This window comes from Berghia stephanieae, chromosome 2 (assembly GCF_034508935.2).
Source record: "Berghia stephanieae isolate SIO BIC M18660-M18661 chromosome 2, UCSD_Bste_1.3, whole genome shotgun sequence".
NCBI lineage: Eukaryota > Metazoa > Mollusca > Gastropoda > Nudibranchia > Aeolidiidae > Berghia > Berghia stephanieae.
This window is the reverse complement of record NC_088361.1, coordinates 44,002,763-44,016,095: the sequence shown is the minus strand read 5'-3', so window position 1 is coordinate 44,016,095 and position 13,333 is coordinate 44,002,763. Positions and strand designations below refer to the sequence as shown.

The 13,333-nt window shown below is 36.0% G+C and overlaps 1 protein-coding gene across 1 annotated transcript in view; it reads right to left on the bottom strand.

Annotated features, from left to right (window-relative positions):
• LOC144964942 (suppressor of fused homolog) overlaps positions 1-9,279 on the bottom strand; it is a 24,130-nt gene extending 14,851 nt beyond the window's left edge. The window contains exon 1 of the mRNA XM_078899747.1: positions 9,011-9,279. Within this exon, the coding sequence (XP_078755873.1) occupies positions 9,011-9,165 (155 nt within the window). The 5' untranslated portion in view covers positions 9,166-9,279. The remainder of the gene's footprint in view (positions 1-9,010) is intronic.
• Between the last annotated feature and the right edge of the window lie 4,054 nt (positions 9,280-13,333).

Here is a 13,333-nt window from a genome sequence, read left to right as displayed (position 1 = left end):
TAAATACACAAATAAATAAATAAAGTATTTTTTTAATTGTCATCGTCAGCTAAACTACAATCATGTCCGGGTCTGGGTCAACTGCTCATTAAAAGGTATATGGCAAAACAAGTTTATAAAATTAAGGACTCGGTAAATCATTGGCTTAGAAGGGATTCTAATCTATGATCCCATTTTTATCTACACCCTTGTGATTTCCCCCTGTCTCGAGAGAGAGAGAGAGAGAGAGAGAGAGAGAGAGAGAGAGAGAGAGAGAGAGAGAGAGAGAGAGAGAGAGAGAGAGAGAGAGAGAGAGAGAGAGAGAGAGAGAGAGAGAGAGAGGCCGACAGAACTTGAAATATGTATCAAAAGTGTATCAGATGGAAAATAATACAGTGGAATAATGATCAAATTTGATATGCCAAACTTCAAACATTAAGAAAAAAATAATAAATAATAATAATAATAATAATCATGAAATATTATAGGTATAGTATTTTATATGGAGATCTGGGGATCTCCGTTTCTGATCCCTCTGTCCACACAATAGTGATTGGGTAGCTGGGTCTTTTGGATCTGGCGAAAAGTACTTTGCGATAGACTAGCGTCCCACCTAAAGGACAGCAAGGAAAAAAATAATTGCTATAGTCCGTTTCACGCTATAGAAACCGGGATAAACTCCACTCCATTGTCTAATGGCTCTGAAGGACTGCATGGGAGACCTACATTTTAAAAAATACAGTCTCTAATTTAAAGGTTAGAATCCACAATGTTTGTATTAAAAAAAAAAAACGTAATACCATGGATGACTTCAAAGGCCTGATAACTCGTTTCAATGTGAAATTACTCGATTTTCATGATTACTTCCATAAGGAGGTAAGTAAATTGTGACAGGTGTGTGTGTGTGTGTGTGTGTGTGTGTGTGTGTGTGTGTGTGAGGGGGGGGGGAGATATTTTAGTCACATTATTCAATTCTCACTTGAGAACAATCATTCCGCTAAAAAACAGCCCCACACAGAGACATTGACACTAGGTCTCAGAATAAGTAGCTTACAGATAGTCTATACTAGACCCCCACTTGTCTTTAATATTAAACCACCACACGATCGACACTCAAACAACTTGATAACGTCTTAGGTAGTTTTGTTGGATAATGTGCGTCTTTTTGAAGTAGAAGAAGAAAAAAAAAAGTATGTAGTAATAATATAAAGTACCCCCCACCCCGGCTCGCCCGTGCGAACATTGGCGCGGTAGGATGTCATTGTTAGGCGGGCTTTTGAGTGTGAACCCACCTAACTGTCAGCCAAACATAACAAGACAGGCGGGACCCCCCACGTACTCAAACGACAGTAGTAGAACCTGGCTGTTCATAGTCCGGGGGGACCACCGGAGACTGATAAAGACAGCTAATCAACCAATCATAGCCGTAGAGGCGAGTTAAGACGAGTCAGACTTGGTTACGAGTAAGCGGGATAACCACCCGCTTGTCTAAGATTCCAATCTTATTGAAAAATGATTGACATTGGGGTATCGCGGCATAGCTCTATGGTATGAAGTAACGAGTTCGATTCCTGGGCGCCTTGTAATGTGATCTTGAACACGTCATCCCGCCTATTCTCCCTTCCTAGGGTTATTCCAGTCTAAAGATTAAATTACCTTAGGGATGGATAAAGTTGTTTTCTGGGGTTTTTTTTTTTTTTTGTTTTTTTTTTGTTTTTTTTTTGCTTGTTTGTTTTGTTGTTCTTTTTTTTTCTTCTTTTTTTTTAATGGGCTCCACAGAGCTTTATTCATTCCAGCTAGCCATTTGAAACAAAAGTTCCGCTTCATGGGACAAACTACAAGTCGTCTTTAGGGACTTTACTCGCATTATTATAAATCATCTTTTGAACTGACTGAACCATTCCCCGGTCTGAATCTGACTAAATACCATTCGCACCAGGGTCGAATACGGTGACATATAAATGAACATGATAACTTTTGGATGGAAAAGTTAAAAAATGCAGAGCGGGTCGGTCAAGCGTTACGTACCGAGCAAATTGTAGTTTATTCATTTTATTTTATTTTTAATTTCGTTGTGGCAGAAGGCAGACGGAGTATATTATATGAGACGTTTTCAGTACTCTCTCTCTCTCTCTCTCTCTCTCTCTCTCTCTCTCTCTCTCTCTCTCTCTCTCTCTCTCTCTCTCTCTCTCTCTCTCTCTCTCTCTCTTTCTCACCCCTCTCTCAGCAGTGGGGGGGCGCTACATTTCTTTCTGATAACAGTGCCCATTCAAGCCTTCAGGAAACGGAGGAATTAATTCAATACGCGAAAGACGGCGCCGGAAACAAAAGGCAAGGTGGCGGTGGTACCATGACGCCATTACTAAGCCCTCCCCCACAGCTGGGCGATTAAACATCTGGGGGGTCAGTAATATCAACACAGAACAGACTTCTGTTGTAGTTAAACAGACGTTGCAGTCGGTCAATATCTATTTTGCGCGGTACGTGCCCGCACGGGTGCTCTTTGATGTGCAATCAAGGCTACCATAATATTCTTTGCAGGTACAGTGTGCAATCGTGGCCTTCGGTGCAATACATGATGAAGAAACTGAACCCTGTGGTTATGGCGTCGCTTTGACTTCGGTGGAAGTCAAGCGACAATGAGTATGGTCAGATAATGGATAGATGACACGAAATGAGCAAAACTCCCAATAAACCTATCTTACCACGCAGTGCATTTTTACCTGCAGGCAATGGGTAGTCGGGGATACCGTAAAACTGAATTTTTTTTTTTTAATGTTGATCGAAATACCAGTAATTTAATAATTCCCAGCGACAAATTTACGGCCTCTCTTCAGAATTCTCTTTGTAAACTACTTCCGTCCATAAATACAACAAACAAAATTTGCAAATGTATTATTCAACACCATGATTTCGACTTATTTTAGTTTTTTCTTTTAAATGATTGAATATCAGTACATTTTATAAATGTATGTTAAAGTTAACACAATGAATAATTGACATCTGAATTTGTCAGATCTGACAGAAAATGCTATACAGTGTTCTCTCTTTATCGATACAGAAACTCCAGGCTTAGTGTTAAATATCCAAATATGATTCCACTTGCATGAATAGCCGCAATATGCTATTCATTTCTAATATGCCACAATGGGAGCTACGTTCAAGTTTTCCTCCAACCTAGTCATCAATCACATGATTTGTTGATATCCAATGGTTGGATATTTTTCACTAAATGTAAATATACTGCTTTGTTTGTAAAAGTTGTAAACATATCTATCCACTGTCAAGCTAAATGTATGATGTTGGATATTTCGAAAACTATGGACACTTTATATTACGTACGTCATTTTGAGCACATTTTGCAATATCATGGTCAATGACTCAAACACATGGACAACTAATTTAGATCCTTCTTATTACCAGTGTTGATGGTGACAAAAAGTGAAAAAGGAGAAACACTTTTTTACGATTGCCGTCCATTTTAACTGCATTAACTCCCACTTTTTGAACAATTGAGATGATGAACTATTATTAATACTCTAGATAACTTCTGGAAAGTGGGAAACTGCACATAGTTGTTCTACCGAACATCAAGTCTCACTGCCAATGGGGTAAATGTTGTTTTGTTTGTTCTTTTTTATAGTAGGATATTCCTAATAAGGACTACAAGAGGGAAGGGAAATAATAAGTAAATAAATCAAACAATCAAAAAATTATAATCCTGAATTCAAAATCAATCCCAATCATCTGAACCACCCTGACACATCACCATATTGAGGTCTGAGGTTCGATCCACGGTCGAGACAGGTATATTCTTTTAAAGATGATTTGTTCTCGAGTTTTCTCCTTCAGCTTTAAATACATAAACCTTTTCAGATTTTTAGAGAGTGGGTAATTGAGTTTGTAAGACTTGGAAGTGAGTACTATGCGATTGACTGGGTACCTATCCAAAGGGTAAAATCATAACGACTAACAAACCCTGAAATACAAAACTCAAAATCAAAAGCATCTTAATATCAAAATGATGTTATAACAACAAAAGTGTGATTTCAAGATCCTTCTTTTAGCAAGCTGCCAATGCCAGGTAATCCAATTGACTCAGTCTCAGCCGATCTTTTCACACAAATAGGGCAATCAGTATGCTTTACTATTTCCATTGCCACAGAGCCGTCAAATTTGACAGACTGTCAATTGTCACAGAGACAGCATCCGCATTTAAAAAAATAATATTAATAATGACATTTAATAATGTGTAAATAGGTGGGGTTTCCAGGATACACACAGCTATGTTCTTTACCATGAAGAAGCTCGTTTCTGGACAGCGATAGACCCAAGCCATATTACCCCCCCCCCCCCCCCCCCCCCCCCACCAAAACAATCTCTCTGAGGTTCATGATTCCCCCCCCCCCATCCCCTCTCTCTCTCTCTCTCTCTCTCTCTCTCTCTCTCTCTCTCTCTCTCTCTCTCTCTCTCTCTCTCTCTCTCTCTCTCTCTCTCTCTCTCTCCCACACGATCATAATAAATAAAATGTAAAAAAATAAAAAGTATCTTTTAAACGGAGCAATTTCACTTAAATGTGCTCACTCAAGGTCAGAGACCTTTTTACAGGGTATCCAAAGCTTTTATTTTTAGCAATACTCAATATGCAAGACAACACACGATCCTTGTTAGACAATAATATTAAGAAATAATAAAGCAATTTTCCTTCCACAGAGACAACACTGTTACCAACCAGGTATTCATTTTACATGAGGGAGGGGGTCCCGATAGCTCATTTGGTAGAGCACCCGCTTCACAAGCAAAGGGACCGTGATCAACCCCGGTTGCAGTTGAGATTTTTTTCTGACCTCCTGTCCACCCAGCAGTGAATGGGTAGCTGGGTCTGTTAGATCTGGTGGAAGTACTTTGCAATAGACTAGCATCCTATCCAAAGGGTAGCAAGCAATTGCTATTGTCCGTTTCACGCTATAGAAACCGGGATAAACTCCGGCTTCATGAGCCTGGTAGCTCTGAAGGGACAACTTTTTTTATGGTGAGGGAATGTGAGTAAAGAGCCTTTTCCAAGGGAAAGATCACACTGCCTCAGTGGGACTCGAACCAAGGACCTAATAAGGAGGCAAGTAAGTGTCATACCATAAGATCGTAAGATTCGTCCTAGGAGTTTCATTATTTTTGTTTTGTTGACAAAGGGGAAACCCAAAACATCCACTGTCTTATTTAATTAAAATGATGTTGCTGTTAAATTTTATTGTTATTTACAAGATCACAAAACTACACAAACACACCCATTTTTGACAACTATGACAACAGAAAAAGTGTAACAAAAATGATAGTAGAGAACTGGATAACATAAAAAGAGGGAAGGAGCAAACATAAACTGAAGATCTTCCTTAAAGGTAAACTAAAACAAACCACAACCCCAAAGAAACCCAAGAAAAGAGCACTGCTTTCGGCTCCCCCATTCCCGATGAATGCACAAATCCAGTCAATTTTCAACGAGTACAATATATATGGCCATAGAGAATTCCCTCCCCAACAACTTGAGAAATTCTGACAGGTATGAAAAATTAACTTGTCAAGTAGAAAATATTTCTGTCACTGGAGGACATAATTATTGTGATACAGGGCCATATCCTAGCATCATCCAACACCACACAAGTGTTGCGCCAATCTTCAATATTGAAGCTACAACAGTATGGACTGGATTGGATAAACAAAGATCAACCAAATGCTAAGATTAATACCATACAATCCCATCAATGTGTTTAAGCTCAATGCAATTGACACTCTAAATTTGTAACTGCCCCCCCCCCCCCCCCCCCCCCCCCAAAAAAAAAAAAAACCCAGTAAATAAAGTATCCTTACTTAAACACTAAATTGTGAGGCATGGAAGCCATATATGATGAATAATTTCAACATTCAGGCCATTTTCAAATGGGAGACAGCAAAAGATTTGATTGAAAATATTAGAATTGCAGAGGCAGAAGGCTATTGATGAAAGTCTTGAATAAAAGGGAGTATCAATTGCCCTGGAGTAAGTCTGTTGTAATTTTCAAATCGTCAACTGGAAATCTTTATGATTGGTAATTCTAATTAGATTTTGATTTCTGCTCCATGTGATATGCACAATTTTTTCATGGCTCACTCCATATCACTCTGAATCAGATCTGATTTTATATTCTGCTTGCTAGATAATAGTGTGAATGTCAGAAACATAAGATCACTTAAAAAGATCCATCAAAAGTCTGTTCAAGTTCAAGTATGGCTCCTTAATAAGTTACTTCTCTCTTTTCTTAGCAACGACAACAAGTGCAGAGAGTTGATAAAAATAAGGATGCCTTTGGTTGATTGTAATGAAGAGCAGGTAGTGTGAGTGGGTGCCTGTGTGTGTGAGAGAGAGAGAGAGAGAGAGAGAGAGAGAGAGAGAGAGAGAGAGAGAGAGAGAGAGAGAGAGAGAGAGAGGAAAAAGAGTGAAAAGACATTAGTTGAGATCAAAGGTGAAGGAGGTTGATTTCAACTTTTCAGACAGATATAAAACCACAAGTACGGATATAAAACCACAAGTACCTATCACTACCAGTCCTAGAACAAGCTTTGCATATATTGAGTAACAAGCCATATAATTTTACATGACATTATTGTTATTATTTCAGTTCAATTTTTTGTTGATCCAACGACAACGTCAAGAGGTTCAGAAGATTTTTCTTTCCAGTACAGTCAATAAAATATATTTATCTTGTACTTGTATAATTTATACTGGTTAATCAGAATGCAAGCCGATTATTTGGAACGATTTCAGTTTCAGAGCTTCAGCAAACATTTTAAAGAACTTTTTTCTTTCCAAGTAATCAAAAATATGAATATTCTCATTGAAAGTGAAAGGAACTAGAATGTAGTCATCCCATGTCTTCAAATGAACAGGAAAATCACTAATTCAAAAATGACATTGAGTCTATCACCACCATCTTTAATAAAAGGTAATTTATACCGTAGCGATTTGACCTTCTTGAGGAGCACAAATAATTAATGAGAGCAAAAGAAATGGCGCAAAGGTTGATTTGATTTTAATGTGTTATGCACGTTGATTCAAATTGTACGTTTTGTGGATTATTGTGGAATAGGATTCAGATAGGGTAACACATTTTTCAACAACCAACATGACTGTACTGCAAATGTAATATTATAAATGTAGCGAAGAATGGAACATAAAATTTTAGACAGACAACTAAAAGGATGCTCTTTTACTATATATGAATATAATATAATCACTGAAAAATAAAAACAAAAAAATTGTAGAACTGGTAGGTTGTTCCAATGGAGGCCACAAGCGGAATCAGTTAATTGGAATGTTGCATTATTGGAAAGAGTTTGGCCTAATGGTGATTAACAGAAGTGGACTGTAAGAATAATAATAATAATAATAATAATAATAATAATAATAATAATAATAATAATAATAATAATAATAATAATAATAATAATAATAATAATTAATAATAATATATGCTCTCTCAATTCACCAATTCACTTTATATGTTGTCCGGGCACTCCTGTAGTTAAACGTTCTCAGACCTGCCACTCTTCAGAGACAACATTAAGGGAAAATTGTTTGGAAAAACCTGAGACTCAAATTCAAATGAAGATGTGATGATGATGACGAAGGAAGATGATGATGGTGGTGGTGATAGTGGTTGTGATGCTGATGTAGTTGTGGTAATGATGATGATGATGGTAGCCTAGTGGTGGTTGTGGTGTTATGTTAATGACGATGGTAGTGTTGGTGGTGATGATTAGGATGATGGTGGTGATGGTGATTAATTAATGATAATAAATATATAGACCAAAATATAAGGAAGTGTCCATTGCCAAGGAGTGAGTCCTTGGTAGTTGACGGTTCATCAACTGCCAAGGAGTCTAATTGGAACTCTTCAGCTGCTTGTGGTGATTTCAGTCGAGCCTCCATTTGCGCGCATACGAATCTCGAATCACGTCACTTTCTACTTTCTTCCATTCACTCATTCCTTGTCAATCGTTGTGGAAAGGATCGAGTCAACATTTGTTGGCATTTGCTTTTTTTAAATGTCTTTTCACGAATTCCAAATCAAGTTAAAATAATATCAAAACAAAAAATTACTGTTGATTTTGGATTCAGCAAAAAAGACAACAGAATGACGAAGTGGCAAATCTCTGCCAAGTCCTAGATTAAAAAAGAAAAGTAAGATTTCCTTTATTTAAAGGAAATATACTGCACATCGTCTTAATAAGGAACAATTAACGTAAAACATTTGTGCAACAAGATCAATCCGTGGCAGTTAATAGTAAATAGTTGACGATTTACCAACTGGCAAAGGTCCGTGACAAAAAGAGGAAATATGAGAGAGAGAGAGAGAGAGAGAGAGAGAGAGAGAGAGAGAGAGAGAGAGAGAGAGAGAGAGAGAGAGAGAGAGAGAGGGAGGTGGAAATGACAGAAATACACAGAGGAAAAAATGGCACAGAGAGGGAAAAGAGAAAATGACACAGAGAGAGAGAGAGAAAGAAGAGTAAAAGTAAAAGAGTGTATCTATTAATATTAATAACATCACTCTGTGGCAATACATCACTTCATGTCAAGGTCCTTGGCAATTGACGCTACCTAAATAAATAATGTTAATGGTGGTGATGGTGGAAGTGATAATAATAATAATAATGAAGATGCTGTTCTTGTTGTTGTTGAATTGATGATGATGATGATGATGATGATATATTGATAATGATGATGTTTTTTTTTTAGAATAGAAAAACACAATCAAAATAGGGAAAATTGTAGATAGACCAGACGTCTCTAAGGTCTAATAATTTAGGGAAAACGGTGAAAACACATTTAAAAAAAAAAAAGAAAGAAAAAAGGCTACTCGGGAGAGTTGGCAGGTCTGAATTCTCCTGTTTATAAAATCAGTATAATTCAAAATCTAAAACGGTCAGAAATTGTATCTACTCATCACACTTTTATTTATTTATATTCAAATAAAGTATTGATATTGATGATACTCACCAGTATTTTACCAGTGCTGTAACTTGAAGAGGGTTGGGTTGGTCTGGATACAACTTGCGGCAAGCTGAGTAAATAGCTTCTAAACCCGGGGGTGTTACTTGAATATTGCCTTGAGAATATCCTGATGAGAATCTTTCTCTATCCCTGTCCTCCATCTTGCTCTTTATTCACACAAAATACTGTATACAGAACACAAAGTTAACCATTATAAACGAACAATGAAGGAACAGCACTCCCCACTCCCCGAAAAGTAGACTGACAGATGAATCGGAAAGGTATTCCAGTTATTGTGGCATACAAACACACTCCCTTGTACGATTTGTTTTTGTTTAAAATAGTTTCCTTCTTAAATGCAGTATATTGTGTTTTAATAATTCATTATTGATTGTATAATAGAAATATAATTGTATTTTTTTTTTGTATTGTACCACATATACAAAACTGGAGAAGAAAAGTAATGTAAATTGAGAAAAATGTACAATCATTGGAACAGCATAAACATCTCACATCTTCCACAATGTTGACCTACTTTATGACTCGTTCCAGTCACAGCCGCCAAGCTTTTCTGAACAAAGTGTGTAATTAAAGTGTTATCTTTATACAGAAATGCATTTTTACACTTTAATTCAGGCATGCCATGAGGACCAATATTGTTTTTAGGGTCTTTTGAAATACAAAACCAGCTTATTATCAAGATTTGATTTGTATCCTCATTTCAGGGTGCCTAAGTTTTTAATTAAGTTCAACATCTATATTGTCGTGATAGAGAATATATCACAATATAGCCTGTTAAAAATCCCGCTCTTCATGAACAACCAGACATTACAATGATTTTATTTCCTAAATTAGGGAAATGTTAACTGTTTGTTCATTTACCACTCTTTTGAGACAATCGACGTAGAAGATTTTGAATAGTTAATTGCAGTATCCTCACATCAACGAAATACATATGTACTTAATATGTATAAATCTTAAATAATGCCAAACTATATACAGTTTATTTTCCAAGTCCTACAACTTCAGTGATTTTTAAAAACTACAATCATGTTTTGTTTGTTTGTTTGTTTGTTTGGTTTTTTTTTTTTTCTTTTTGTTGTTGTTTTTTTTTTTTTTTTGGAGGGGGGTGTTTTGTTTTGTTTATGGTCACTATACGAACCCTCATAAAAATGATTACCACATCCCATGGAAGACCGTAAATTAATATGACCGATAGCCTGAAAACGGTGTTTATGGCGAGACGATTCTGATAGCCTACTTAAAATTTAATTTTAAGCTTAACCTGTGAAACATGAGTTAAAACTAAATTCTACATTACGGAGAGTGAGATTTGTTCCTGAAACTTAGAAAAATAGAAACGCCCCAATTCTGATAATTGGAATCACCCCGATATAAGACCAGTTTGACGCGATCGGTCACAACGTTGGTCGTGAGACGGTCTATCAACATGGTTCATAAATTACATAGAATGTTTTGAACTCTCACACGGACTCTCATTGTGAGGTATTGGTGACACATATCAACAAGTCTGATAACAGAACACAATTTATTATAAGCTTGCTTTAACATTGTTATAATGGACAATATTAAAATGTTTCGTTGGCTTGAGAGTACAGTCCAAGCCGGTATTGGGAACGCCACTTAATTGGGACTTCCGCTTTATCGGGGCGATTCCTTTGGAACGGAATTTTTTATATAATATAAATATTCATACCTTTTCCAATTCCCCGCCGCTTAATGGGGACAAAATTTGACAATGACCGTCCCCAATAAAGAGCTTTTCTATTGTCTACAATAATTCAAAACGGTGGTTCATAAAATGCAAATTCGTTTAACGGTCAACCCAGTGTGTGGTCGTACTGTTCATCACAGAGGTGTGAACAATAGAATTTACCGTATCCCCTGTTATTGTCTATCGACTGCCATCGTTACGTTCATGGTTATGCACAGACTACTAGTCCTATGTTATATATTATGTGGTCATGGGTCAATGGCCACGATGCTAGGTTCGCATGCCATTGTTGCGATGGATAATGAGTGATGGCTTTGTTCGAAGCTGACACCACCAAATTATGGTTTGTTTGTTCTATGAGATGAATGGGTAGACATCGCATTCTTGATCTGTTGCCTACTCATGCAAATTGAGTAATTGTTTTGGGCGATTAGATTTATTTCTCATTGTTAGAGGTAGATTAAGGTGTCATTGTTTTTCTTTGAGACGTGAAATATCACTGTTTGATAAACTTTGCTGCAATAACTGATATACAAAGGGATCTTTCATTAGACGTTGCACCAGTCACAAGTCTGGAAAAATACAAAGTGTCTATGGTAAATCTGACAATTTTTTTTCAATTTTATGACCGCCGCTTAATTGGATTCAGTAGTCTGATGTCACGGCGCCCGGCAACGGCGGCCATCTTGGTTCTAAACAAAGAAAATCATTACTTTTTATTCTTCAAGCTGGCTATAAATTTTCATATGTCTTGTGACCAGAATGTATAAAAGTCAAAACATGATCACATTTATGTTTTTTTTCCTCTGGATACGCTTTTATGCTCGCCGGAGAAATATTTCATACGGGCGTCCGCCATTGTTCCGATAGTTTAGAGCCAGTGTTGCTAAGTTATCATGCGTCATTTGGAAGGAAGTGACGTGACGACAATTGAATCCTATTGGGACGATTTTACGGGAACCGAGCTGTCCCAATAAACCGGCTTGGACTGTATTTCCATTACAACAATGAGCTCAGACAAATTTGGGTTATTCATAGGTCTTCAAATATGAACCCCCCCCCCCCACACACACACACACACAATAATAATAATAAACAAAACAAAAAAAACCCCAAAAAAACAAAAAACAAAAACAAAAAAAAACAAAAAAACAAAACAAACCTTGACACTCATGAGTCAACTTTGGTTGTTGACATTTCACAAGAAAAGGCAGTCTGGGCGGAATGATATTCTGGTGGTGGCGGTCACTCTCGTGGAAACCATTGTAATAATGATGATATTTTCTTAATCTCCTGTGGTGTTTTATCAACACATATAGTCTTCACAATGGAGCGCCAGTGACTTCTGTCCTCCGTCAGCTTTCAGGCTTTGAATATAATAATAAATGACTCATCATCATCATCATCATAACTTGTCGCTCCAATACCGAACCCACTCCACGGCATCTGTGAAGCAGACTCTTAGGTCACGATCAGTGCAACTGGGTCCATCCTGACATTCTCTAAGGATGTGCTCCATCGTCTGCTCTGGACTAATATTATAAGATATATTCATTAAAAAGGTACGTTTTCAGATATTTCTTAAAGTTAAAGACGTTAATACGAGGATCTAACTGATCCGGGAAGTGGTTTCCAAGTTTCGGGGGCAAAAGTGCAAAAAGTTCTATCGCTGAAAGATTTAGTTTAGTTTTAGGGACAAATAAAACAGTGAGTTTGTGTTTTCAGATCTAAGGGTCCTGTTAAGTTTATAAAATGAAACATTATATTTACTGTATGAAGGGGCTGACTTGTCTATAACAAATTTATAATAAAAAAGATAAAATTTTATTTTATATTCAAGTCTAGCCTTTACAGTGGGCCAATATATATATATATATATATATATATATATATTATATATATATATATATATATATATATATATATATATATATATATATATATCAAGGAGTTCTTCAGTATAGTTGTCCTTGATATATATATATATATATATATATATATATATATATATATATATATATATATATATATATATAAATGTGTGTGTGTGTGTGTGTGTGTGTGTGTGTGTGTGTGTGTCTGTGTGTGTGTGTAACGGTAACACGAGTGGTGAATACCGTATGAAAGAGGGTGGTCTCGAGTCGCAGAGAATAGTAGTAAAAATGACATTCTATTACATATTATCTATAGTCAAAATGAAATATGGAAACCAAATAATTTATACAAATTGCTTAAATGATAGTATACAAATAGAACAATATGCATGGTGTAAAAAATAAAATAAATAAATAAAAAATAAAAATATAATAATAATAATAATAATAATAATAATAATAATAATAATAATAATAATAATAATAATAATAATCATCATCATAATAATAATAATAATAATAATAATAATAATAATAATAATAATAATAATAATAATAATAATAATAATAATCATAATAATATATTTACGACAACGACGTCGAGATATTGATAATGATGATGATGATGATGATGATGATGATGATGATGATGATGATGATGATGATGATGATGATGATGATGATGATGATGATGATAATACATAATCATTAACTCGATGA